This window comes from Antennarius striatus, chromosome 13, assembly GCF_040054535.1.
Source record: "Antennarius striatus isolate MH-2024 chromosome 13, ASM4005453v1, whole genome shotgun sequence".
In the NCBI taxonomy this organism is placed as follows: Eukaryota; Metazoa; Chordata; class Actinopteri; order Lophiiformes; family Antennariidae; genus Antennarius; species Antennarius striatus.
The window spans coordinates 3,222,789-3,249,636 of NC_090788.1; the positions used below are offsets into that span (position 1 = coordinate 3,222,789).

General features: G+C 42.8%; 1 protein-coding gene across 1 annotated transcript in view; it reads left to right on the top strand.

Annotated features, from left to right (window-relative positions):
- The window catches only part of igsf9bb (immunoglobulin superfamily, member 9Bb), a 47,454-nt gene extending 25,154 nt beyond the window's left edge, over positions 1-22,300 (top strand). The window contains exons 7-20 of the mRNA XM_068331500.1: positions 963-1,108; positions 2,949-3,091; positions 3,248-3,388; positions 3,475-3,591; positions 3,723-3,873; positions 4,348-4,471; positions 5,749-5,924; positions 6,738-6,964; positions 8,534-8,618; positions 10,451-10,615; positions 11,298-11,343; positions 12,795-14,438; positions 20,691-20,818; positions 21,328-22,300. Of these exons, the coding sequence (XP_068187601.1) occupies positions 963-1,108; positions 2,949-3,091; positions 3,248-3,388; positions 3,475-3,591; positions 3,723-3,873; positions 4,348-4,471; positions 5,749-5,924; positions 6,738-6,964; positions 8,534-8,618; positions 10,451-10,615; positions 11,298-11,343; positions 12,795-14,438; positions 20,691-20,818; positions 21,328-21,542 (3,508 nt within the window). The 3' untranslated portion in view covers positions 21,543-22,300. The remainder of the gene's footprint in view (positions 1-962; positions 1,109-2,948; positions 3,092-3,247; positions 3,389-3,474; positions 3,592-3,722; positions 3,874-4,347; positions 4,472-5,748; positions 5,925-6,737; positions 6,965-8,533; positions 8,619-10,450; positions 10,616-11,297; positions 11,344-12,794; positions 14,439-20,690; positions 20,819-21,327) is intronic.
- Positions 22,301-26,848: the final 4,548 nt, after the last annotated feature.

Here is a 26,848-nt window from a genome sequence, read left to right on the forward strand (position 1 = left end):
CTTCAGCCAAAAAGACCCAATTAAAGTCTGGATTTTTCATCGGTCGTTGTTGGTGAAGATTCTCCAAAGTCAGCAACTCAGGAAGCATCGGTTATTTAATTTATTGGAGTTAAATGTAAAAGCTGATCAAACCAAATGTTTTACCAACTTTATCGAATCCAAATATGGGCGATCCTCTGGTGATCCTCTGCTGTGACGTTAAGTCAAGCGTGAACCAAGATCCCTCCAATCCCCATTCTTCTGTTCCAACGCAGAGCTCACGATTCTGGGTCGGAGACCCCTCGCAATCCCCGGAGGTGGTTGAAGCGTACGAAAATGGAACGCACCCACACCCGCATAGCGCAAATATGCTTATCCAAACACAACCAAACCACAACGCAAAGTTAGAAACCATGAGATTATTTCATGTGTCGTCATTAGTTCAGCAAAGAAAATCATTTAAATGTGATATTCATTCATTTTTAAAAGTCTTTCCCACAGATTTGGTTTTTTTTTAACTCTAAACCTTTTTGCGTCTGATGTTCTCGGTACACGGAGCGTCTCTCCTCTGGAGTGTTCTAATGAGGCTGTGCTACAGGGCAGGAGCTGAGAGGCAGGGGAATACACACTTCCTGTGTTTTCCTGCTAACTTTAAAGCCTGTAGACCTTCAGCTCCCCTGGCACCGACTGCGACTCGTGAATCGTGCACAACATGATTCTCTACGAAAGTCCGAGCCACGCAGCTATTGGGAATGTGAGCAAAAACAAGGGCAAATGTACATCTGTCATTTCTTTTTTTTTAAAAATCATTTGCCGCACACACCGGCGTCTGACCGTCAATATTCCAGTAAATTTTGTTGCCGGCTCAGAGTAAAAGCTGTAAAACGTTTGATTTGTGGACCCTTTTTCTGCAGCGAATTCCTCCAGATGTCACGGCGTCAGATAAAACACACTTTTGCTGATTTATTTCTCTGATTTCACAGCGACCTGAAGCGTAGAGTCAGTATTCTCATCGATGGTTCCCTCATCATCGCCCAAGTCAAGCCGGAGGATGCTGGGAAATACACCTGCGCTCCTAGCAACAGCCTGGGACGACCACCAACTGCCTCTGCCTACCTAATAGTGCAATGTGAGCCAGTTTTCTTTTTTTCTTTTTTACAAACTTTTGTTTTGCGTTGTTTCCATGGCAACATGTTTCATCATCGTCTCAGTGAAGGCTGCGGTCATTAGCTTAAATTAGCTTCTAATGCTTGACGTAGTCGTAGCTCGCTCTGCTCCTCATCTCATTCCTTTACTTTCCTTTTCCCATAATTCCTATCGCCGTCATCGTCGCCGTTGCCGCCCGCTTCATCCTCTTTCTCTCCTCCAATTAAAACTCTCGCTCCGTCCGCCGGTCACTGCGGTGGTGTTTGTCACTTTGGTAAAGACTCTGCAGCCCGGCGGAGGCAGGACCAGTCCAGAGATGTCAGCCCCATCGGCTGGTGACCGGCCGCTGGCTGTCGCCACGGCAACAGATATTTTGCATCCACTCTATCTCTCTCTCTCTCTCTCTCTCTCCTGCCTCCTTTGATAGCTGTACATTAGGTTGTGGTGTGGGTGTGTGTGTGTGTGTGTGTGTGTGTGTGTGTGTGTGTGTGTGTGTGTGTGTGTGTGTGTGTGTGTGTGTGTGTGTGTGTGTGTGTGTGTGTGTGTGTGTGTGTGACGAACAGAGGCAGGCAACACCATTGGTGAGAGGGAGGGAGAAGTGAGACATGCATTACATCATCGCTGTAAGACTTTTCTCTTTCAGGCTGCAGAGGGCTCTGTCTCTCTCTCTCTCTCTCCTCATCTTCCTCTCCTTTTGTTCCCCCTTCCTCTTTTCTTCTCTCTCTCTCTCCTCATTCTCATCCTTCGCCCTTCTCCATTTCTTTCACGCCGTTTCCCTTCTTCTGCTTTGCCCTGTTTTAAATCTCTCTCTTTCACAGTCACGCCGTCCTCCCACCCGTCTTTCCCTTCCCGCTGAGTGACTTCTCTGAAGCGTCTTGCAGTGGGGAACCAGCGTTTCACGCGCGGCAGCAATGTCTGAGGGCTATATTTAGTAGCTTGGCTGATATTCTGGTCTCTGGCACTCCTCTGGGCTTTTTTGTGTGTGTGTGTGTGTGTGTGTGTGTGTGTGTGTGTGTGGCAGAGCGCTGCCAGGCTGGTGGTTAGGACTTCTAAGGACATCGCTTGTAGAACAAACTTGTTCTGGCAACGGTGCAGCCAATCGATCTGTCACACTTCCTCGATCCCTCTATCTCACCCTGTCACCCCTCCACCCGTTCACTCGCTCACCCTCGTTTCCACGAGCAGATAAATGCGTTCTGCTCACTTTCTTTGCTCGTCCTCCTCTCTCCTCCACCGGCTCCTCTCTACCTTACGTCATCTTGTCACTTCTCTCTCTCTCTCTCTACCTCTCCAGCTCTCTTTCCCACGCTTATGCTTAGCCGATAGCGCTAACCCCACCTCCTCCTCCTCCTCTCATTCACATCATTTCTGCTCCTTATCACTCAGTTCCTACTGCGAAGTTTCCTCCTTGACCTCATTTAAGCAACACTTTGCTCCTTCTTCTCATCCCAACTGAGGATTTTGGGAAAGTGTAGTGGATCAAGACTTTTTTCCTGGACTGTACTTCAGTTGAAAATACAAAAAAAAAAACACACACGAGAAATCCATAATGATAATTAGATACTTAAACAGAAAACGCTCCACCGAGGAGTCGGAAAATAACTGAAACAGACTCTTAAGGAAGCAAAAATACTGGTTAGAGACTTTAATCAATGGTTGGCCAATGAAATTTAACACGAGTGACTGCTTTAAATGGTTATTATTGAACATTATACCCTCGTGCATGAACACACTTGAATATTACTCTCAAATAAAACAACGTTATCCAACTTGCAGTCAGATTTTATTTCAGTTTCTTTCATCGCTCGTTCTCCTCCCCTCAGATCCTGCCCGTGTGGTAAATATGCCACCCGTCATCTTCGTGGCCATCAGTCTACCCGGCTTCATCCGCTGTCCCGTAGACGCCAACCCCCCCGTAACTCTGGTGAAGTGGAAGAAAGACGGCCTCCCCCTCCGGATAGATAAGGTGAGCTAGTGAGAGTCGTCTCATCCGATTCCATCCGTGTTTCTGCCTCTGATTCAAATTTAATGATCACGTTAAACAGTCTAATTGGTAGAAAGGATTTGTGGTTGTAGTTCTAGAGTAACCCCCCCTTTCCCCTAACCCCCCCGCCCCTCACAGTACCCTGGTTGGAGCCAAATGGACGACGGGAGCATCCGTGTGGCAGAGGTGACGGAGGACTCTCTGGGCACCTACACCTGCATGCCTTACAACGCCCTGGGATCCATGGGATGGTCCCCTCCTGCTCCCCTGGTGCTAAAGGTACCCCCCCCCCACTCCAAAAAAGAAGCATTTCAGTTGCAGTTAGGTTTTTTTTATTCTTTATTTACCCTTAAACCCCCGGACAGGACCCTCCCAAATTCTCAGTGGTTCCTGGAGGGGAGTACAGGCAGGAGGCGGGGAGAGAGCTGGTCATCCCCTGTGAGGCGGAGGGGGACCCCTTCCCTAATATCACATGGAGGAAGGTACGCCCCCCCACTTCTGTGTCTATTTTACGTCACGTTCGCCGCTCTTTTTCCTGAAAATTCATAACCTTTTTTTGCACCTCTGTCTCCGTCTCTCCCTCCCTCTTCTGATTGGTCCATCCTGGCTGCAGGTAGGGAAGCCCAGTAAAAGCAAGCACAATGTTCTGCCCCGGGGCAGCTTACAGTTCAAGTCCCTCACCAAGGAGGACCACGGGGAGTGGGAGTGTGTCGCCACCAATGTTGCCACGAGCATCACTGCCAACACGCACGTCCAAGTCATAGGTATCCATACGTACACGGAGACACAGGCGCACACGTGATGCACAGGTGCATGGATGTACTGTATGATATCAGGATTAATAAGATTTAAAGAGCGTAGGAGAATCTGTGCTAAATTACATTTCAATGTGGGACAGATGGCTCATTCAAATTTAAAACTCATTTATAACTCATGAGTTCGTACTGCAGGCTACCCCGAGGTACAGGTGCCCCCCCCCCCAGAAAGAATAGACTAATCCCTGCAGGTAGACAGCAAATATTAGCTTAACAAATTTTACATTAACTGCAGTCTAGTGATATCAAAATGACTGGATTAAACCTGGATTTACAGATTATAATCTCTCTCCCAGTATGGGGGAGAACAAAGTGACCATGTAAAGGTTTGTGTTGTATGTGCACATGAGGAGGGAAATGGAGATGGCCAATCACAGAAGGGCGACTTGTGTTCCCTTTTAACGCTGCCCCCCCCCCCCAAAGGCACAAGCCCCCACGCCCCCACCAGCGTCCACGTGGCGGCGTCCTCCACCTGGGCCAACGTGTCCTGGGAGGTGGGCTACGACGGAGGCTTTCAGCAGACATTCTCAGTCTGGTACGGCCATGTGTGAGTCATCCCAGCATGCTTTGCTTCCTGCTTCTCTTATACCTCCTCTGTTACCTCTGACCATGTCTTTTTCCAGGGTTGTGTTCAGAACAGTTTGCGAAAAAAACCAAACAAACAAAAAAACGTCGGGATGAAAACACGCAGAGGTTCCGGCGTGAGTGACTTTTCATCTCAACAAAAAAACAAAACTGAACATGACCCAGAATGCTCTCTGCTGCCGCCGCCGCTGCTTTGCTGCCGCTTGACTGCAGAAAACATTTCATTTATTTAATCACCTCACTTCATTATAAGAATAAAGATTTTTGCCTGGATGCTGATGCGATTTTTCAAATTGAAAATGTGTTATTTCGTTTTTCTCTCCCACATAGAAAAAGAAAAAAATCTTTCTTTCTAGTTAAAAAAACTAAACAAATCTGAAGCCTGGCAGAAAAAGTGCTGCAGAATTCTCCCGGACCACAGAAGAACTCCAGATTTTCGATGTTGTTAGCCTGTAAGCTAAAAGCGTTAGCATCCTGTGAGATCGCTGCAGAGTCAATCAAACAAACTTCACCTTCAGGATGGAGATGATGGCCCGGTTTTCCATCATGGATCCATATTAACATTTTAAACTGTACTTAAATTGCAGCATCACTGCAGAACAATCAATGAATTCTCTGGTGGGCTGCCTTCCAATACGATACAGATCATTTAGAGCTTTAAACAACGCCCTACCATCAATGGAGGGTTTAGATATCAACTCTGACGAAGGACCGATCCACAGGACCAGGACCGACGACGATCTGGGTTCTGCTTTTATTCTGGAGGTGCTAAACATTTATATTATCATATCACAGGCGATGCATTGGATGACAGGTGTTACCTCACGCTGCAGAAACGACGCCCAGACGTGAAGGAACTTCTTTGCTGTTATCTTATATTAACATGGGGAATGTCTGCGCTTTATTTTGGCGAGGTGCGAGGCTGAATGTGCGGCATGGGCAAAACTGCAAAGCTGAGCGCAGCATGGGCTTATTTCCATCGAGTGTTGTGTTTGTCAGCGGGGAAAAAAAACCACTTTGTTTACTTTTATGATCATGTGACGTTGGAACGATGAAGGTCGAGTTTATGTCGCGCTAATGTGCTAAATTTGTGATTATAGAAGGAGATAAAAACAGAAAAGCTGTTTGTTTGTTTTTTACATCATGAAAATAAAGTCAACATGAATCCAATTTGAAATGAAAGTGAAAACGCCTGTTGTCTTTTATTTTCCAATCTCTTCTTCCCGGCATGCTCTGCAGGCTGAAGAGGGAGCGTTTAGGTCCGCATGACTGGCTCTCCATCCCGGTGTCTGGGGGCCACGACTGGATGGTGGTGCCCAGCTTGGAGCCAGAGACAACTTACCAGTTCAGCGTCCTGGCGCAGAACAAGCTTGGCACGGGCCCCTTCAGCGAGGTTGTCACTGTGAACACACTAGGTGAGCGCCATCGCCGCCGCCGCCGCCGCCGGTAAACAAAATGACTTTGGCAGGAAAAACGAGCCGAAAGACGGAAAGAACAGAATTATTTCTATGCCTGCAGGGGCTCCAGGAAAGGTAGGAGTTACAGGGTTCTGTGTTAATTTTATAAAGTTCCATGCTGGAAATGAAGACTGACAAGTTGTTGTTTCACACACACACACACACACAGACACACACACACACACACACACCGTGGCTCTGGGAAATCCAATCAACACCCTCTGGTCCTGTGATGTTTCACAGAAAAAGAAGAAAAAAAAAACGACCTTCAGCTGACGTTAACTTCATTTTCATGTGGCGTGTTCAGGTGTTCAACGTATTCAGGAAGGATTCGATGAGTCGCTGACCGTCAGACGTTAAAAATAAAACTGTTTTGCAGCTGAATCTTTAATTTTCTGCAGCACACGTGTGAAAACGTCCAGTTATTATAAATACGTGTAAACTAACATTTTTAATCCTGACTGGATGGTAGAAAGTCTACCTGTCTTTAGCTGAATCATCATGGATTATTTCATTCCTTACACAGAAAGTGACAATAATTAAGTCAGAATGAAGCTGTCACAGATTATGACTTAAAGACAAGCGACGCGCTGGAAAATGGGATAATTATTCATGCTGCATCACCCCGTGTGTCGCCAAGGACGACAAAACATTCCGGTTGGGAACAGCTTGTCCTTTAAAATAAAAAGCTTTTACCAGACAGACATCCCATAAAGCTTATTCCGCAAAAATAAATAAATTGTGCAATAATCCAGATGTTTGTTCTTCCAGTATTTCCTACAAGTACCCCTGAACCATTGGTGCTGCTTACCCCACCACGGTGCCTCACAGCCAATCGTACGCAGCAGGGAGTCCTGCTCACCTGGATCCCGCCGGCCAATCACACAGCACCGATCCAGCATTACGTCATGGAGTTTCGCCTCGGAGAACGATGGGAGGTCCTGGACGAAAGCATTCCCGCGGGAGAGACGGAGCTCTTGGCCCGAGATCTCATCCAGGTGAGAAACGGGAGACGACATCTGGGGTGTCGTGCATCAACTGCAACACTAGGAGGCGCAATTTGTAAGGAAAAGGACTTCGTTTGGTTTTTCTGAACATCTTTGCGCTTTTTGTTTTTGCTAGCTTCTTTGCTTCTTTTTTTTTCTCCCTGGAGTGTTTAATTTTTTTTTTTCTGAACAGCAGAGGGAAATCAAATACCTTCTCTGATTTATGACTCCTGTCACCGTTCTTGCGTTTCAGCTTTTCTTATCTGGCTCACGTCGACTAATTCTCCCGCCATGATGCGTTTTAATCTAACTTCCCCTTTCAGCGCCATGCAGATGCTTTTATCTCTTTTTTTCCCCTGCAAACACCCACACATTAACACACACATTAACACACACACACACACACACACACACACACACACACACACACACACACACACGCAGCCTGGAGTGTATAACTTTATTCGCCACAGAGCTCTTGCTACGCCATAGTTTACCTGGAAGGCATTCTCTGTTTCTTTGAATGTATTGTAATTTAAAAAAAACAAACCAGTGTTGTTGTAACACCTGACACGATTCTCACGTCAATCTTTTCCGTTGTGTGTATGAAACACGAAAGCGGTGGCGTTTAAACCGTCGCTGCGATTTCACTTGACAGATTTTCCCCAGACGAGCCAGGAGGGTTGTTTTAATGATTATTAAGTATAATCACAGCTGATGATGATGATGATGATGATGATGATGATGATGGTGGGATGAAGGGAAGCGATTCCACGTGTCAGAGCGTAGGTGTGTGCCTGTACGCGTTAGCCATTTTAGCTACCGGGAAGCTAAAGGTTATAATGTCACTCAGATGACTTATTGGGACTGGATTAGGGTTTAATTTAGAGAGACACTGTTGATCCCCGGGGGAGGTTTGGGTTCTACCAGTTCTCCCCATTCCAGTTCATTCTGTTATTTGTGTAATGAGTGGATTTTCTCACCTTTTTTTAAAATTTTTTTTTAGATTTCATATCCTTCCTGGTACATAATGTTCCCGTGACATCACAGCTTCACGATATGATTGTCAACTCTGGAAAGAAAGTTTTCTGCGTTTATTGGATTGCCAGGAACTTTATATAAAATTTACTGCACTCGTTGGGTATGGAGGGGCATTGGGGAGGTGGGGGCAGTTTCATCAGTTCTAGGTGGTTAATGTTAATCAAACATGTCAGAGGTTTTGGCCAGTGGTCCGTTTTTTAATCACTATTTGACTGACTCCTACCTGCTAAATATCTACATCCCTTTAAACCTGAAGGCTTAGCATTAAAAATGTAAAGTTGTCATCACCATGACAACAGGAGCGGGATTTTATTTTTCAATTCATGTGATGTGAAGTCAAAAAATTGGTGGATTTCACTTTTTAATAATTTAAAAAAAAACAGATTCAAGGGAAATAAATTCCACATTCCTTGACTTTCGGACTCTTTTGACACTTCAAGGTTTTAAGGGAATAAAATGTGACATTAAAACTAATCCGCGTCAGTCAATGCCGCTGGTTTCGATTGGTGATTCATCTTCTCTCTATCCTCCCTCGTCCAGGAGGTGTGGTACGAGTTCCGCGTCATGGCCGTCATGGATGACGTGATCAGCGAACCCAGCAACGCTGTAGGAGTTTCCAGCACAGGTGAGCCGTTAATAAATCAATGATTAATAACTGATAGCATCTTAATGTAAATACATGCGTGTATGCAAATGAATCTGAGACATAGATGAGGAAGGACAGGCCTGGTTTCCTTCAACGGATCCAACCCGACGCCCAACGGGAACCTGCATTCTCACCCTCGGGGTAGCTTCACGTTCCTGATCTGAGGAACTATTGCACATGCAGCAACTCTTCATTTTACTCAGTCAGCTAAATTAAATTTAAGGCTGGTTGTACATGCAGATTCCATTGGACTGTCCTGAAATGTATGACATCATTGCTCTACCTGTCTCTCCTGGATTTTATTGGGCCGCTTTATGCTAAAAAGAAGGGGGGAAAAAAGGACCATTAAAGCCGGTCTTTTATTTGCCTCAGTAAGTTGGCTCTCTATCGGAAATTGAACCCCTCAAAATGCAATTCTCCCTGCAGAGGTCATCGAGTACACATCATTTGATAAGAGCAGCTGTTAGTCGCGCATATATTCGCATCGGGCTCAGTTGAAGTCCTCTGCTGCCCCCTACTGGTCACGATAGGGAACGATGGCAGTGATGGCTCTGGGCTTGTGCTTAATTTGTGTGCAGCACTATAATAAATCCGTTTGTGGATTCAAATTGTCCATCTCCAGATGACAAAGAGCTCTTATGAATCAGTACTTATTTCAAGTACCAACATTACTGGGGGTACAATACTTTCTATTGTGCTGTGTCATGTTTTACTGCAGCACATAAACCACTTTAATGTCATTCCCAGAGACAGCTCCTCATCCGGATCATCACGAAAAGCTAATCACCTCTGGGATATGCTTGTGTTTGACTTTGGCAAAACTCTCAGGCAAATTAATTCTAGATATTTGTTGCTGCTGGACAAACAAACATCAGCAGATGTAAGAAACAAATGGAGAGATGTTAGTTAAACTTCCCGTTTGGATTGAGACCGGTAGCTGGAGCCAAAGCAGCTGCCGACCAAATTCCATACTGCATGGAAAAATATATTTCAACAAAGACATAATAATTAATCATGACAGCTCATCTAACACACAAGTAAACCCCCACCTGACTGGTCTCCCTGGGAACTGAGATGCCAAATTTTCATCCTCATCTGTCAAAACGAAGACTTTCATTGAACAAATTCTAGTTAGAACTACAGATTTACCTTGTTGTTGCCATAATTTAGATTATTATAATGTCAATTTCATTATCCTCCATTCACTCAGAAAGTAAAAGGTCATGCACAAATCAAATACAGATGTACACGGAAAGAGACGATCGAAAAAGGGAGCTTCTTTTTGGACCTTCAGACGTTAAAGTTTCACACATTTCCTTGACTTGAAATGGAAATAAAATCTCATTTTCTGTCTTGTCTCTTCTCTTATCACGACACATTGAACGTAACCAACGTCTGATAGATAGAAACATAGGTCTTCTTTTACTTTTTATTCTAACTTGCCCATTCTGGGACCAGACGCCCTTCATCATCCACAGCCAATCGTCTGTGGGTGACGGACTGTGTCAGCGCTAATAAAACAGAATGATCTCAAGAGCTAACAACCGAGACATATTTTACATATGGCTTCCTTTTTTCTGCAGACTTTATTTTATGAATAAAACATTATTTCCTTCTGCTGTTTTCTGCAGTGTAAATTTAAGAACGTACATTCTTGGGTTTACGTTATAGGAATAATATAGGAAAGGACAAAAAGAATTATATGCAAGGAAAAAAATGCCTTCTTGCACATTAATCCTCACAGTTTTTGCCTTTTTTTTTTTTTGTGCTGCATAGTGAATTTTTGTGGCTCCTCTTCCTTAACCTTTCAGACTTCTTCCCTCCCCCTGAGATGGTGGAAGAACGCGGACTAGCACGACCGTTGGTGGCCGGAATCGTGGCCACCATCTGTTTCCTGGCAGCAGCGGTTTTGTTCAGTACGATGGCTGCGTGTTTTGTGAACAAGCAGCGCCGGCGGAAACTTAAGAGAAAAAAAGGTAAGAGTAAAACCCCGGTCCTTAAAAAAACTATCCCATCAGTCTCTGGGACAAAGTTAGGGAACTTGTATCGTTGGAGATTCCCTCAGGTCACACGCCAGTGAACACAGCTGTGTGTATTAAATGTATTTTTCCACACATCCCACCTCATTTAAACGTAGCACATTCATGCGGCTTCATGTGACTCATCTCTCAGCTTTAACTGCGTGTTCAAACAGAAAACATCCATTTAATTGACTCAGTGGCGCTTCAGCCGTACAGTCTCCCTCCAGGCTCAACAACAGCATCGGCAATATCCTCTTTGGGGAATTAAGTTTAAAAAAAAAAAACCTTTTATGTAAATGTCTTGGAGCAGTGTTATTTATCACTAAGAGAAATTTTACCCTTATAAATATGAGCAGCGGTGACTTTTGAGGCCTGCATGAAATGAAGTTTACTGCTGCATTTGGGAAAAAGATCATTCCCCTCATTATTTTTGCGCCTACATGCATTTGCGTCGCTTTATTTTGTGTGTTTGGTCTGAAAGCCAGGAAAAGACATAACGACCCATGGTTTGTTTTATTCTATTTATTTAAATAGTTCTGAAATGAGAGGCGACTGAGCAATAAAAATCATCCAAACCTTCTTTATTCTGATTTCACATGAGAATAATGGTCCTCTCTGCCTTTGTGTCTTCTTCCAGACCCCCCTCTTTCCATAACACACTGCAGAAAAAGCATGGAAACTCCGTAAGTAAAGTCGCTTTAAAGAACAGATCATATTTACACACACAAGCTGCAATGGAGCTCGCCTTATCCCATCAATCCCTGCATGACAACCGAACATAGAGTGACGTATGATATCAATCCTGAGTGTGATTGTTTTGATGAAAGTGTGTCGTGTGATTATTGCCTCTGTCATGGATTTACCTGCTTAAAGGCTCCGGTTGTGTGTGATTACATTCCTCTAAAGGGGTTCTGGAATCTATAATGAAACCCGGTATTACTTTTCCTCTGCAAAAACTAATAAATGAATCTGTGAGTCTGTCCGTAAGGGTAGTAATCTGAGAGGAGCTCACTGGGGGGGAAAATTTCTTTCTATGTGTTTCCATCTTCTTCAGCTCCTCAGACCAAACAAAAATACAAGAACATTATCTTTTGATTGTCTTTTACTTGTTTTCAGTCTAAAGAAACCTTTTTATTTAAATTAATTCATATCTCCAGTTTACTTTACAAAGTCGGTTGCATAACATTAAGGCAAAGAATTACATATTTTGTTATTTCTAGCTCCATTAGAACTATGGAAAAGACGGATACGTTATTAATGACTCAGTAATTCTTTGTTTTGAAACGGTAAAATCCCTTTAATGGAGGGCAGCAGTCTGGGATGTGGTGGTTTTAGCTGTGCTTTTATTACTCTTCTTCTTGTGTGCCATGAGGTAATAAAAGTCAAGTTTTCAACTGTCTGTTTGCTGTTCTTATGTGTTTATTTCTTTATTTTTGTTTGTCTGTTAGCAGAACTATGCAAAAATACTGGAAGAAAGAACCCTTACTTTTTGGATCCGGATAAAAACTCAGACTAAGACTTTTTTTTGTCTCACTTTTATAGGTTTTTTAGTGATTTTTCTCAGATATACATGAATTATTTAACATGGTGCCATGTGACTGAGTTGGTTGGGCGTGTAATAAAGAAGAAATCATCAAAGTTCGTCTGTTAGCAACAGGAATTGTACAAAAACTTCTTAATAAAGAGCATGGAACACAATGGTAGGGTTGGTCATATCCCACCTTTTCAACATTTCAAGATAAAGCTGTTTGTATAATTTTCATCAACTGTTGTTAAACTGCATGATGGTTTATCTTGAAGTGGGGGGAGCAGTCAGCTCTGGTCCAAAAAAGAAGGCATTGCAGTAGATCAGGAGAAATGGATTGATCCATGGTTTTCTCACTTCCTTTATCATTGAAAGAACTCCAAATCCAGCTTATTGGTGCTTTAGTCTTGACTTTTGGTTCTTGTGGGATGTTGGCATTCTGTTGGGTGCCTCTTTGATTGGTTGGTTGTTTGGTTGGTTGCTCAGTTGCTTGGTTTAATTACCCAGAATGTGCAAAAAAATGACCTCAGAGTAGTTGCCTGGTTCATCGTTTTGTTCAGAGTTTGATTCACTTTCAGATGTTCACCTCATCCATCTTCTGTCCTCCAGGCCATCGTCAGGAAAAGTAAGTCCAGAAAGCATTCATTCAAAAGCATCCCCATCAGAATCATCTGAAGATAGTCATGACCAACGTGGGAAGAAACCGCCCCCGAGTCCAGGGAGGAAGGAGGAATTGTCTTTATACATGAAGACCAAAAGAGCAATAACGAGCAAGAAGTACAGCAGCTCTATGAAGCAGCAAGAACCCGAAGCAACGACGCCCATCGAGCTCATCAGCCGAGGACCAGACGGACGCTTCGTCATCGATCCTACTGACACGGAAATGTCTATAAAACCTCGACGAATCGAGGGCTTTCCCTTTGTGGAAGAATCAGACCTTTACCCCGAATTCCGCCAATCAGACGAAGAGAACGACGATCCCAGACCTCTGCCGCCAGTCATGCCCCCACTACGACCTCACCAGATTTCCCCCATCTCCAGTCAGGAGTCCTACATGCAACCTCCAGCCTACAGTCCTCGTTTCCAGAGGCCCTTTGAAGGTATGACCATCATGGAGAGCAGTCGGCTCCACGCTACGGGGCAGATCCGAGGCTCTCTGCACCACAGGGCTTTTTACGGCTATCTAGGCGCCCCAGGAGATCACGATCCCCCGCCTCCTTTTTACATGCCTGACACCAGCCCACTCAGCTCCGTCATGTCCTCCCCTCCATACCTCGCCGAAGGTCCTTTCGGTCACCCCATAATTCCTGAAGAAATGGGGGAAGGTGAATTCCCGCAGTATGCCGTCTCTGGTTTCCCACTTCCTCTGACACTCACCTCTTCCTCTCATTCACCGGAGATTTGGCAGGGTCTGGATTTTACCTTTACAAGTATGGAGGGGCCCCAGTTCATTTTCCCTCCGCATCACCCTCTGCATCTTCGTCACGACTCCCCCTACCCTCCTCCGCCTCATGTGCTTCCCCTCAGTGCTTTCCAGCCCTCCTCCCTTCCAATGCCCACCTACCCGACTGTCCTACCACTGGAGGCCCCAAAGAGCCACTTAAGCAAGTCTCCCAGCAAGGCTAGGCCTCACAGCTCTCCAGCTAAGCATTTAGCTATGCAAGAGGCACATTTAGGGCAGCTAAGACACACAAGCCACGGTATGGGTGTGCCGGTTTTGCCTTACACCGATCCAATGGCCCATATTGTCCCTAGCACATTCAGTAGCCTGGACACGCGATGGTTTGAAACCACCCCCCATTTCAGCCCAAGACAGGCTCGTAGGATGGATTATGGCAGGCATCAGGTGGTTCTCCAGCCCTCTCGACTTTCTCCCCTCACCCAAAGCCCCCTTAGCTCTCACGAGGGCTCCCCAGAGATTGTAGTACGCCCCCGGCCCCGCCCAAGCTTTGCCCAACCTCCCATACCCCCAGAGATGTCTGAGATTACCCTCCTCCCTCCTTCCACAGCCAGCTTCTCAAGGAGATCTTCTCCCTCTTCCTCACCTGCCCAAGGCCAGGGTAGCCGGAGAGCAAGTCCCAGCTACCGTTCCCACAAGGGGTTTGCCTCGTCTGCAACCACCTACCCAGCTTCCCAGTCCCCATCACCCCCCATGGAAAGCAGCAACATATTTGGGCAGATGCCATCACAGAGGAGGACTGAAGAGGAGATACTTCCATCTGAGCCCTCTCCACTCCAGTTGTCAGCTTCAGGGTAGGTGATTTATGCATGCAGAGAGGGGATACCATTTGAGTCATCTGCCCCAAACCACAATGCTTTAATGTGTAAATTTGCTCTGACATTTTGGTTACCGAAGTGCTGTCTATTGTCCATCAGTTTTGTAAATCATTTCTGTGGCAAATTAGTGTTAGAGTTATGTTTATCTTTTTCTTTTTCATTTGTCGACACAACATGAATTAATGAAAACTTTATGGTTTGAAGAAGAAAAAAAACAACACTTTGATTTCTCATTTTGTGAGCATATTGATGAGAATATTTCAATTTAGTCAATTTGGTCAATGCTGCTTTTCATGTCCGACATCAAAGTTAGGTTTTCACCCAACGAATCTGTGAAGCATCGCTCCAAAGTTTGACAGTCTAGAACAAAGTTTCCAGCGAAAAGACAAAAAACAAATCAACAAATTGCTTATAGAATTGACGAGAAATGATGCCTTTGCTTCACAGATGACATTTCCTACCTTTTGGGGCTACAGTCCATCCGGGTGATAAACACTTATCACCAGTGCTCTGTGTAATTTGTTTGGCTCAAGCCCCTAAAAGCCTGGGAATTTGCAGACATCACCACAGGATCCTTTTTTTATTTCACCATCTCTGTCATGCCTTACACTGCTTTCATCTAACAGGAGGAATCCCATAATATTCATCAAATTGATTCCCCAGACAAATCAAACACTCATTGTTAAGTCTAGCTCCAAGCCTTTGAAGATGCCTTTATCATGCGGAGGGATGCTTTAAGAAGAATTCATCTCGGCAGGCCCTGCGGCCCATCTTCGGCCTTAGTAACCTGACTGCATGATCAATTCTCCCCTACCTCCCCCTCTACTTCCCCTAACCCTCCTCTCCCCAATGATTTTAATTGCCCCCCAGGATACCCCCAGGTCTGACTACCAAGGAGAGGTTGTTGGGCAAAGTGTGTCACAGGGCCTGTCCGCTTCTCATGTACTGCAATGTCTCCATCATTATGAATTAGGGGCAGTATGGTGGTTCTTGATGGCTCCTGGAGTCTTACCTGCTTTGTTTTTGATTGATCTCAGCTATCTGGGCAGCGTTGTTGTGACCAGGTCCTCTACACCGCAATAGGTAAGGGTTGGATCCATGTCTGAAAGGGGGGGGTTAGCAGGTGGGACTTTTTTGATCACCTCGTCCTTTAAAGGGGAATACAAGACTACGAGTCTTTGTTTGATTTGTTCCTTCCTTCAGTCAACACGTGTAGTTTATTTCAGTTCTTTCCTTTCTCCTATGCATTTTAAGTTCTGCAGTCTTCAGTACATTATGCATTCTGGCTGATATGCATATGCCATCTGTTAACCAAAGTAATCGGTCAGGTCAGAGGAGTATCATCAACATGATTTCATGCTTGAGTGGTTTGCTAACTGACCACATTCACTTGCAGTTTTTATGTTAAATCTGTTAATGAGAATACCTTTGAACGAATCAGAATATTTATTATTCATTACTTGGTTCATTACTCTGACAATTGGGTATTCATATGCTGACAATGTAAAATTTCATAGCATTTTGTGCTAATGCTAAAGACACATTTGTGTATGGCCAGATAGAATGAACAAAACTGATTGGTTCCAAGTGTCAGGCATGTTACTAAACAGAAACACCTTTAGTTTAGAGCAGGAACTTCAGTTAATATTACCCACAAACATTGGCACACGTTTTAACCAGACTGATGTTCATGATTTTATCGAAGAAAGATGCTTGATAAACAATACAATAAAACTTGTCATCTGTAAATGAAATTTAGTCCATAAAAACATGGAATCCTCAAAGGACAATGAAATAAAGTGCTCTTTCTGGCTGAACTAAGCTTAACAATCACTTAAGATGGAAGCACAATCTTCTTATCTTAAAAAATAAGTCAAATATCCCAACTCACACCCATACATTCATTTGAATGCATTGTCTCTCCGTCCAAAGTTCTTTGGGATGTCTCCGTTTGAAGTATCACTCTCTCAAAACTACATTTGCAATACCAATACCGAGTTAGACCAGGCAGTATCTGCCTGGTTGATACTTGTTGATCTGTTTAGCCTCCTGTGAAAATGTATAAAATCCTGTTGGAGATTCAACAGCTTCTGGAAAGAATGGACAGCTCCCACTTAATTACACCCGTGTAAATTTAATTCACACTAGTTTAAGGGTGATATCATGTTCGTAACCCAATGAGCTAATTATTTCTATAATTTTATTCAATCTACAGAAGTATATCCATTTATTTTCTATATCCCTGCCTCAGACATATGTATTTAATTTTGTTCCTAGTATCAGTGTCTGTGTCCAGCCGCATAATGGCATTTGATATATGTATATATATATATATATATATATATAGTTTTTACATTCGCAATAGACTCAGAGATTTTTAGAGGTAGAATAAATGCCTACTTTTTGTCAAGCCATCTCAGAAGACTCGTTTTTCACTGTCAATTCTTCTAATTTCTGATAAAGCCATCTTTCATGCATGTTGTGGCCTTTGTGCCAGATGTAGGGTCTTGGACATACATGTTAGCATATGTTAGCAGCAATTGGGCCTGCGGTATCAAAACCCAGTTAGCTGTTCTGACCTGGAGAAGTCATGCCTGTTCAAAATTCCTATAATGATGTCTTAAAAACAGGCTGTCTGTATTTTGCCCCATTGGGTCAAGTAGTTTCTCGGTTGCATACAAGCCTCTTGTGGTCTGGATTAGGACCGTGGGCTGCTCATTAGTCTGGTCTACAGAATAAAACCTAATTCATATCTCCTGTAATATTTTATGGTTAGTAATGTGTACTAATTCACTATTTTTTAGTGTTTTTTTTATTACCTTTGCCTTCAAACGACTTCTTTCTAGAGTTACCTGAATGAAACCCTGTCTAGCACCAGGAGACACCCAGTTTCCTAGTAATGTGATGAAAAAGGTTGTTTTCTCTGTCAGTTCACCTTAAATCAATACAAGCAAAGCTAAGCAAAGAGGACTGTCATAGTCGCAAAATCATTTTAGTGTAGTGTCCACTCACGTGTTTCTGCTCCAGTTGGGGGACAATCTGAGGATTTGGCCAAGGTAATGTTCTTGCACCAGGACAATGCCTCACCTCAAGTCCACAGAAGCAAGATCGCAGTCATTGAATCGTTTGTTATGTGGGAGAGAGTTTTGTCTTTGTGGGCGTTGGAAAGACGTTCTGCTCGTATGGATTGACCTGACTTGACCGTTTGGGGGTGGACGCTAGAGGAACCTTCAGCACTCTTGTGATTGATCATATTCAACATGGTTGCATCTTCCTTGGAGTAGGAAATTCATCTACCTGCTTTCATCACACCGGCCTGGTGCCATCAAGTTTGAATAAGTTACCCCAGACTGTTTGACCTGCTGTTGTTACACAAATATCTCCTTCCAGACAGTATCTGATTAGTAGCAACCACTCATTCGTTCACTCTTAAAATGCTGGTTGATAGTCACCATCTTCAAAGTTAGGTTCAACATATCTACAAGTAGAAGACCTTGTTTGAGTGTAGGCATTTGATGAAGAAACATCAGAGTATACTGCAAGATGTCCAGCAATCAAACAGACGAAATGCCCTCGCCATAGTGTGTGGCACCTTTTCTATGCTTGTCTCTACCGTATGCAGACGATATACAGTAATCATTTGTCATGGATGGAATCAATGGCTGCTTTATCCTCAGACAGAGTCACCACATGTGAACCATTGACTGCTAGAGGAGAATGAGTAGTACCGGTCTTGAGTAATGCCGTTATAAGACTGATTACGGGGCAGCGGTGGCTCAGTGGTAGACCGCGCGGTAGAGCGGGTCGTCCAATGTTCAGAGATTGGCGGTTCGATTCCCGCTCCCGCCCAAAAAAACTAACACACGGAGTCTAGCTGACAGTGGGAGGTGTCAGCTCACCTCCGGAGCACTGCCGAGGCACCCTTGAGCAAGGCGCCGTCCACCTTACAAGTTGCTCATTTGGGATGCACCGCAAAGGAGCTGCCCGCCACTCTACGTCCTCTCCATGCATACAGGCCCCCTTTGTGTGTTTGTGTGTTCAGGGCCTGTACACACTAACATATGCATGTGATTCGAATGGAATAACTAGAGTGTGCACTTAATTTCCCTTCGGGGATTACTGAAGTGTATTAAATTAAAATTTTACCTAATATTGACCTTCACCTTCATCTCAGTCTAAATATTGGCCCGGTAGAATTTTAAATGACCGGCCTCATCAGGCCATCAAAGAATAACGCTAAAGAGAGTCTAGAAAAAAGGATGGCGAAGTCAATTAGACTACATACGGTTATAAAACTGGGTTTGCATCCATGTAAAGTTGATTTTTATTTATTTTTTATTAGAAAATACACTGTTCGCAACAGGGATGATCCCTGGTTTATTTTGGAGTGATGGTTTTTTTCCATACTGCTAGTTTGGCTCAGGGTATGACGGACGTGTTGCTGGTTCTCTGTAGTTCTCAGATGGTCACTTACTAAAAACTTCCTTAGCATTCTCCTCAAGCGTGACACATTGTCATTTATATCGTACAGATGCTTGTATCACACCAATTGAAATATCTTGGACCCCAATCTCCAAGAAATATTTTGTAAGATTGGCGTTGTGATGTCACATTAAGCAGTGTGTCCACTGGGAGCCGTCATTCGCAGCGTAACTATGGCTTTAACGGTGAAGGAGGATTGCTGTTGCATGTGACGAAAGCTTAGCATGTGCCTAGCACGCTAGTCTTAAGAAGCTAAATCATTGCAGGTGTTAGAATAAATGCAGCATCGCAGACGTAAGCAGCAGTGAAGTCACAGCGGGAGCCATGGCGAGCATTTGTTTAGCCTTAATAGCTAAGTGGAGATTCCTGGTGGACACATGGCCTTAATCTCTTTTATAAAGCATCTGTATAGAGCATGAATCAAATCATTTCGTGCAAGTATACGATCACACTTGTAAGTTTGGACTGCAGAACAGTTCTCACTACCATGTCAAGCAAGTGTCCAGTTAAAACAGCTTTACGCACAAGAAATAAATATTTCACCAAAGATCTCGCAGAGGTGGGGGGGACACACAGGGGCCTTGAGGACCCCAAAACGTTTGAGTGAACTGCCCAACGAAGTGTTTTTTTGAATGTATTCCCCTTTAAAGTCGTGTTCCATGTGCAAACTGCCATGCATGCCATCGCTAAATATTGCTCCTCCGTTTCGAAAACCGAAACAATTCTATGGATAAATTCTTGTTACATTTGTTGTTCTAGTGCTTCGCTTTTCTTTGGCTTATTTTTCATTATGTGACTGTTCCCAAGTAGTCATTTTCCCCCTCCCGCCATCTCTCCCCCTGTCAGCATGGTGAAGCCCATTGTAGACAGTATCCATGTCTATGAATACATATTGTTGATGCTTTGTTGCTCAGCTGTGATTCTCCCCCCTCTACTAACGACCGTTGGTTTCTCTCTGCAGCCGCGACGGGACAACGGCCTCTCTGTAATGCTAACTGTTTTCTGTGCCTTGAGAGAAGCGAAGTGTGTGTTTGTGGCAGAGATCTGTGGGCTGCCATGCCGTTAGCGTCTCTATGAGCAGGAGGAAGGTGTATAGATGCCATCATGAACAGCTGAGAAATATTAACTCCACACTGAGGGAATATTTGCACCTGTTATTTTCAGAGCGGGACCGATATAAATATAAGAGTTGTGTAAAACTTTTAGAAGTATGAATTGAAAAGCTTCCAATTGGTTTAAAAACGATCATTTCTGGAGACTTTTCCTCTGAAATCAACAGTGCAAAGCTTTTTTTAAATGTTGTGTCTTCTTGAAAACGTGACTCTCTGTTCTGATCTCCGACATGAGGTAAATAGATGAGGAACGTGACGATTGTGAAACTGCTTTTCTTTGGATTAAGATTCTTTGGATCAATTTGAGGAACATATCTTTGATGCCCCTGAAAGGGCGCGGAAATTTAAGTTTGAATCAAATTTGATGCAACATCTGGATTTAAGGACTAAATTTTTTGTCAAACATGATGTCATAACGGTTCGTTCTGAATCTAAAGATATTTTTGTCCACAAGCAGAATCAAGTACTGCTCTTTAGGGGTCTCACATTGATCCTCTGGCGATGTGCTGCACCTCTTGCTTAGCACGAGCAGCTGTTCTAAGACAGTGTGGGTTCTGGTTTTGTTGAGAAACACAGTCCTCGGACTGTTTGGCCTAGAGTTACCCGTCTCCCCTTGTCTTTGTTCTTTATCCAGAAAACGTCGAGGTGCGGCGAGTGCCCTTTCAGGGTCTGAGAGGATTGATGCACTGAGATACCAACGTATTAAAAAGGCCAAGAAGATGACGATGAACAACAATAACTCCAAAAGCAGAAAGAAAGCAGGTGTGAACCCGACTTGTGTCGGTTCTTATTCTTTAAGCAATGATATCTATACACACTTGGACCACCATGATGACTTCAGGTAAAGGATGCATCATATTTTAATGAGATCGTCCTCATGTTTTATTTTGTGGTGCATAACTTTTCCTTTTTTTCCCTCCTTCCATTCAGGTTTTGTGTTATTCATCCAATCAGGTTATTTTTTTCCATGACAGACACCAAAATAAATCCAGCTCTCAGAAATACTTTGTAAAAACATCCACCAATCAGCTTTTAAGGAGTTATTCATAGATTATTCCAAACCATTCAACAAATACTGTAAACCAATTTTCTACATGTTATTCTTTCTTTTATGCGTCACCTCTCTTCTATCTTCTCATCCCTGGATTCATCATCTTTATCACTCCATACAAGAACCAAACACCTCTACATGACCGAGAAGGTTTACCACACATGGTGAAATAAATATGTCATGTTTCCAACAACCTGCATTTTATCCCCCCCTCCACCAGGTGTCTCCACCTCTCAGACCCAGCAGGCCTACACCTCTCAGGTACTCCAGCCCGAAGAAGCTCTCTACCTCCGCAAGAAGAAGAAACGGCCCATCCTCCACGACCCCTACACTCGCTTTTCTGCTCTGCTCTACCGACGCCCCCTCCGCGAGGACCAGAAGGCTATTCTGGCCAGTATGGACAACATCGACCTCGACCACGCCACCCTCCTCTGAGCCCATAAAGACGAAAGGTCACGACCTTGGCAATAGGCCCCCATTTCAACACTAGCTACACTCCAGATTTAAAATAAACAAAAAAACAAAAACACATCAATAAAGATGTTTGCAATATATGATCTATTAAGGGGAATAGGACTAAAATTCAGCATTTAGATGTGGTGTATTCTGTAGCTACATCTTCGGTCAGTTCAGTCAAAATAATTAAACATTCTGCACAAGCTAATGATTACAAAAAAAAGAGACTAAACGTGTTTTCCATTAAAGAGTACACGCTAACGATCACGTCCGAAGCAGCAGCGGTCGTTTGAATGGCATCACTAGCTCTAGGTTTGATTATTTTTACTGGTGACTGATGGAGAATAATCTGTATTCACCTAGAGCAAGTAGTCTTCCCTTTAAAAAAATGTATGAATGAAAAAGTTTTCACTTTTACAGCTCAAATCAAATCACTAGTGGACAGTTTTCTCAAACTTCACTCCAGGGAGAAAAATCAACAATTCCCATTTTTACTATTTTCCTGTCCCAGTTTTCCGACTGCTGTGTTTGTGTTTTTAATATGAAAGCCCCCCCCCCACTCCACCACTCCCCTGATCTTTGTTTACAGCTGTTTCCACGCGATCTTCTCTGCCTGCTGACAAAATCGCCTCACAAATATGGATGTTCTCACTACTTTTACCGACGACACCTCAGAGCACACAAAACCACACAACCGCCAGAATCAGCCAGCAGAACAATCGTACCTTCTGTGTCTCGCTTCCCGTTTTTATTTTATTAGATGCATTGATTTTATTTACCTTAACAACAATAATTCAATCTCTTGAGTGGAAAATGCCACCTTTACTCATCTCCTTTTCGTCTGTTTAAGATGATTTTTTTAAATATAAACCAATGTATAAATGCTCCGTCTGACATATCTTCCATCGGTTTGCACTTCTGATCCAGTTTATCACCTCCAGTTCTATTATTTTCGGTTACTAAAGCTTCCCAAATTATATTAAGAGTAAAACGAGTTTAGTTAAAAAAGCAACAACCAACATTCATCCATGACATTTTGTGCCATAGTATATAATAGTATTTTTTCATACATGTTACAGGGCATCAAAAAATAACATCGCTTCATTTGGCCTTAATGGTTGGTCGCCTGCTTCACTGGTGTCTAATTCTTATTTCATTTTTTTTAAATTGTGTGTGTGTGTGTGTGTGTGTGTGTGTGTGTGTGTGTGTGTGTGTGTGTGTGTGTGTGTGTGTGTGTGTGTGTGTGTGTGTGTGTGTGTGTGTGTGTGTGTGTGCATAAGTGTGCGTAACTCTTCACTTCTGCCTGTTCGCCATCCAAAGCCTTTGAGTTTTGTCTCTCATCTCTTGAAATTTAGCAGCATCGTAAAAACATTTCGCTCAGAGCTGTTGTCGCGTTCGCAACTCAAATAAGTTTTATTTCAAAGATCCCACTGATTGAAGCGACGGCGTTTAATTCTGACTTGGAAATGTGCATTAAATACATTTTTATTGGACAAGTACAGGAAGTGCCATAACATGAGAAACTACACGAGAGCTATTTGACACCTGACATTTAAAAAAAAAAAAATCTGATTTGTTTTTTCAGTTTTGCTCTAAAGGTGCTCATCTTTTTGGATGTTTGTGTAACATCTGATACGTCAAACACGAGCGTCTTGTGTTTGGTATGTATGTTTAGGACAGATGCACAGTTTGTACATATTTATTTATGCAAAATTGTTGTGATTCGAAACAGATTCTGACGCAGCTGCAGCTTCAACTTTGTCTTCTTGGATATTTCCACAATAAATGCTGGTAAAGATTTAAAATCTGGCATCAGCTCTTATTATGTTTCTAAAACTTAAGCAAAGAAATGTTTAATTTACAGTGATGAAGCAGAGGATAGTCAGTAAGTCTAAACATACTGTATATTTCATGCAGAGTAATTTTTTACCATATCAGTGATGAAGATTCAAGATCCATTTTAGAACAGAAGCTAGTGCCTTTATTACCTCGATGAGGATGCTTTGTTTCAGCAGAATTACACAAGATCTACTCAAATGATTTCAATCGGGTGTGCCAGAAAGGTCGAGCGCGGATCGAGAGAAAAATCAAATTTCACTTTAGATCTGTTTTTTTCCCCCACTTTTTGTAACCTTTCCTATTTTTTGATATTTTTGTAATTGCATAAAAACGTTGTGACTTTCAATACGCTGTTAATGCATTCATTGTGGAAATAACTCATGAAAAGTCCAACCACAATCCATCCTTCCAACAATTACAAAGTCATAATGAAGAATTCCAGTGAGAATGAAGTGGGAGCATGATGCTAACACATTTACTGAGTCATGTGACAAACTTGAGCTCATCATCATCATCATCCTCATCTAAGAGCCTCCTGCTGATGCTGTAATGCTGCACTACCACTTTTCTCACCTGTAAATTACAGCAGTTCATTTTCCGACTTCTTAGAAGCTGCAGCCGTTTAACAGAATCGGTTTTTGGGTGAATGTTGGGGCTCCACATTCACACTGAAATGAGAAACTAGGACTTCTTCTTCCTCGTGAAAGCTGGAGTGTATTTAAAACCGTGCAGCCACTGCTGTTGAATGTCACTCTGGTTTTTACACAAGAGCATTTATTTCCATCTAGAAGAAGAAGAAGACTTGCTTTCCTTTCAGGAAAGACATTTATGTCACTGAAGGTCTCACTGCTGACCGATGTTTGCATTTCTGGGTCGTCTTACTGAGCTCCAGACGGTGTTTATTAAGCTTGTGCTTTCTAGACCTGCAGGATAGAAGTCGCTTCATCAAACTAACTTAAGCTGTTGCATCATTTAACTCCCCAGGTAGGATTGTAATGACTCCACGTCTATCTATCAAACCTGACAAAATGATTCACGTGATAAAACATGTTGGAATGAACGTCACACAAACTCTAAATCAAGAATGTAAAACTAAACTAGACCAACATTTATTGTCAATAATCCTATATCATGTTATGAATTATTGTTCTGTTCTATCTGCAAACTTGTCATTGATGCACTTTTTCCAACCGAACACTAAACCAATCTAAATCATCCGACATTCAAAAGCAACCAAACCACCGAAAGACAGATGTGAAAAAAATACAGAAAGTATAGAGAATATTCTTTATTGAAATTTGTAGATATAATTAGCATCTATATTGTTAAATGTAAAATAAGAAGTTGCATATTTTATTAAAATTGGTCAATAATCTGCATGCAGTTAAAACATTTATATAAAATATATTTAATTTTTTTTTTTTTTATTTCAGTATGGATATAGTTTTCATGTATCATAAAGCCAGTACACACACACACACACACACACACACACACACACACACACACACACACACACACACACACACACACACACACACTGATACATGAATGAAAGTCAAAATTCTAACCCCTATCTTCTGAAACCAGCCGTCATGGGAAACAGATTTGTGTGACCGTTGCTAAGAGGTCACCAAGGGCTTTAACGAGACTTACATGACGTGAGGGCCGTGTGAGCTGGATGACATCATCACAAGGCAGAGGGCAAAGGTCACATCTGCCTCAACTAAGAAGTACTGTATACCTCTATGATGTGCCACTGAGAAAGGCGTCCATGTACATAGTGTACAGCGAAAAATTTATCTGCATGGTCTGAACGTTTGGATGTTACCGACATACATGGGGAATCGCTACCACGGCAACAACACCATGACGCTGCTAATACTTTTATTGACAGATCCCTCCCCCCAAGGCCTAAAAAAGAATTTTACAACATATGATGTAATACAGTTGTAGAACTGATTCACACACTTTGAAGGTTTATGTCCCAACTGCGTCTTATTATTAACAAATGAAAGTAAGCAATATGCATAAAATTTAAAAAAAGTCGCGGCGCTATGTTTAAAATACACATCTCATGTTACATACTAAACAATATAAAAACCTGTTTCTCTTTCTGTACCAGAGTGAGAGACAATAAAAGACAAGAATTGATTTGCTAGGTTTCAGGGGGAGCGACTGGATCCTGTCTCAGCTAGCATGAATGCAGCACCTGGTACACCCTACAGAGGGCGCCAGCTCACCACGGTGCAGGTTATGAACGATAAACGATCAGCTAGGAGTCACCATGCAGCTACATCGCTAGCTTTTGAATCACAGGAACACACTTAGACATGGGAAGAACAGAGATTCCAGGGCGATGTACTTAGATTTTGGTCAGAAATGAGCAAAACAGCACAATGAATGGCGAAAACACGAACGGCACCTTTATATAATGAAGCTTTTGATCCCCCTGGGTCGGATTTAATTTCCCGCCAGGGTTAATTTTAGTCACTTTGGTCTGGAGCAGATATTTCTTGTGGATTTTTTTTGGTACACATTAGGTGAAAGTTGCTCACAACCTATAGCCAAGAGTAAAAATAAATAATTCAGTTTTGATGCTCTGCTTGTCCGACTGCAGGTCGTCTTGTGTTACATACGCTACTTAGATATAATTCTATAGAAAAGGTTTGATTCCTCGTGAAAACTAGTTTAGAACTAACGTACCGCAGCAAGGCTAGCTGTATGGCAGGCCTCAGGTAGCGCAGCGGGGAACATTATTGATGGTGCAGTACAAAACTCTGAAATACCTTAGAATTAGATACGTTCATGGTGAAGATTATAAAAAAAATGTCACACACCTTTAACACTCATGAAAAGAGACTTGTAAAGAGAATCTTAGTACTGTATCGCTCTTGATCTGAGAACAAGTGTCTGGATTTAGCGCCGCCCTGCTCTGAGTTTACACCTTATAGAAGAACACGTGTTGTGGAGGATACGTCCATTTTTATCTCTACTTGTAAGGATGGAGACTCTCTGGTGCTAAACCATCACAGAACATGTAGAAAAGTAAAGTAGAAAGAATTTTATCCCCAGTGAGCACTTTACCTACAGAATGAAATCATATCGAGATTTATGTCTATAAAGATGCATATTGGTGTTTTGGTCATGTGACCACCAACTATAAATGGTAATATCATTGTAATACCTCACAAATTAATACCTCTGTCGTTAGGGTGAATGCTCACAGCCCAGCAAAATGTTAATTAACTTTATTGATAATGAATAGATGTCAATCTGGTAATATTTTAGTTATTGTCACAAATATCTTTTACTAGTCGAGCACTTTCCTCCCCCAAGGCCCAACTTTCCCCTTTAATCCATTCAAACCTCTTCCCATACAGCAGCTGGGCTGGGAAAAGACTTCCCTATAAAAGACTTCCCTATAAAATACATTTAAACCTACT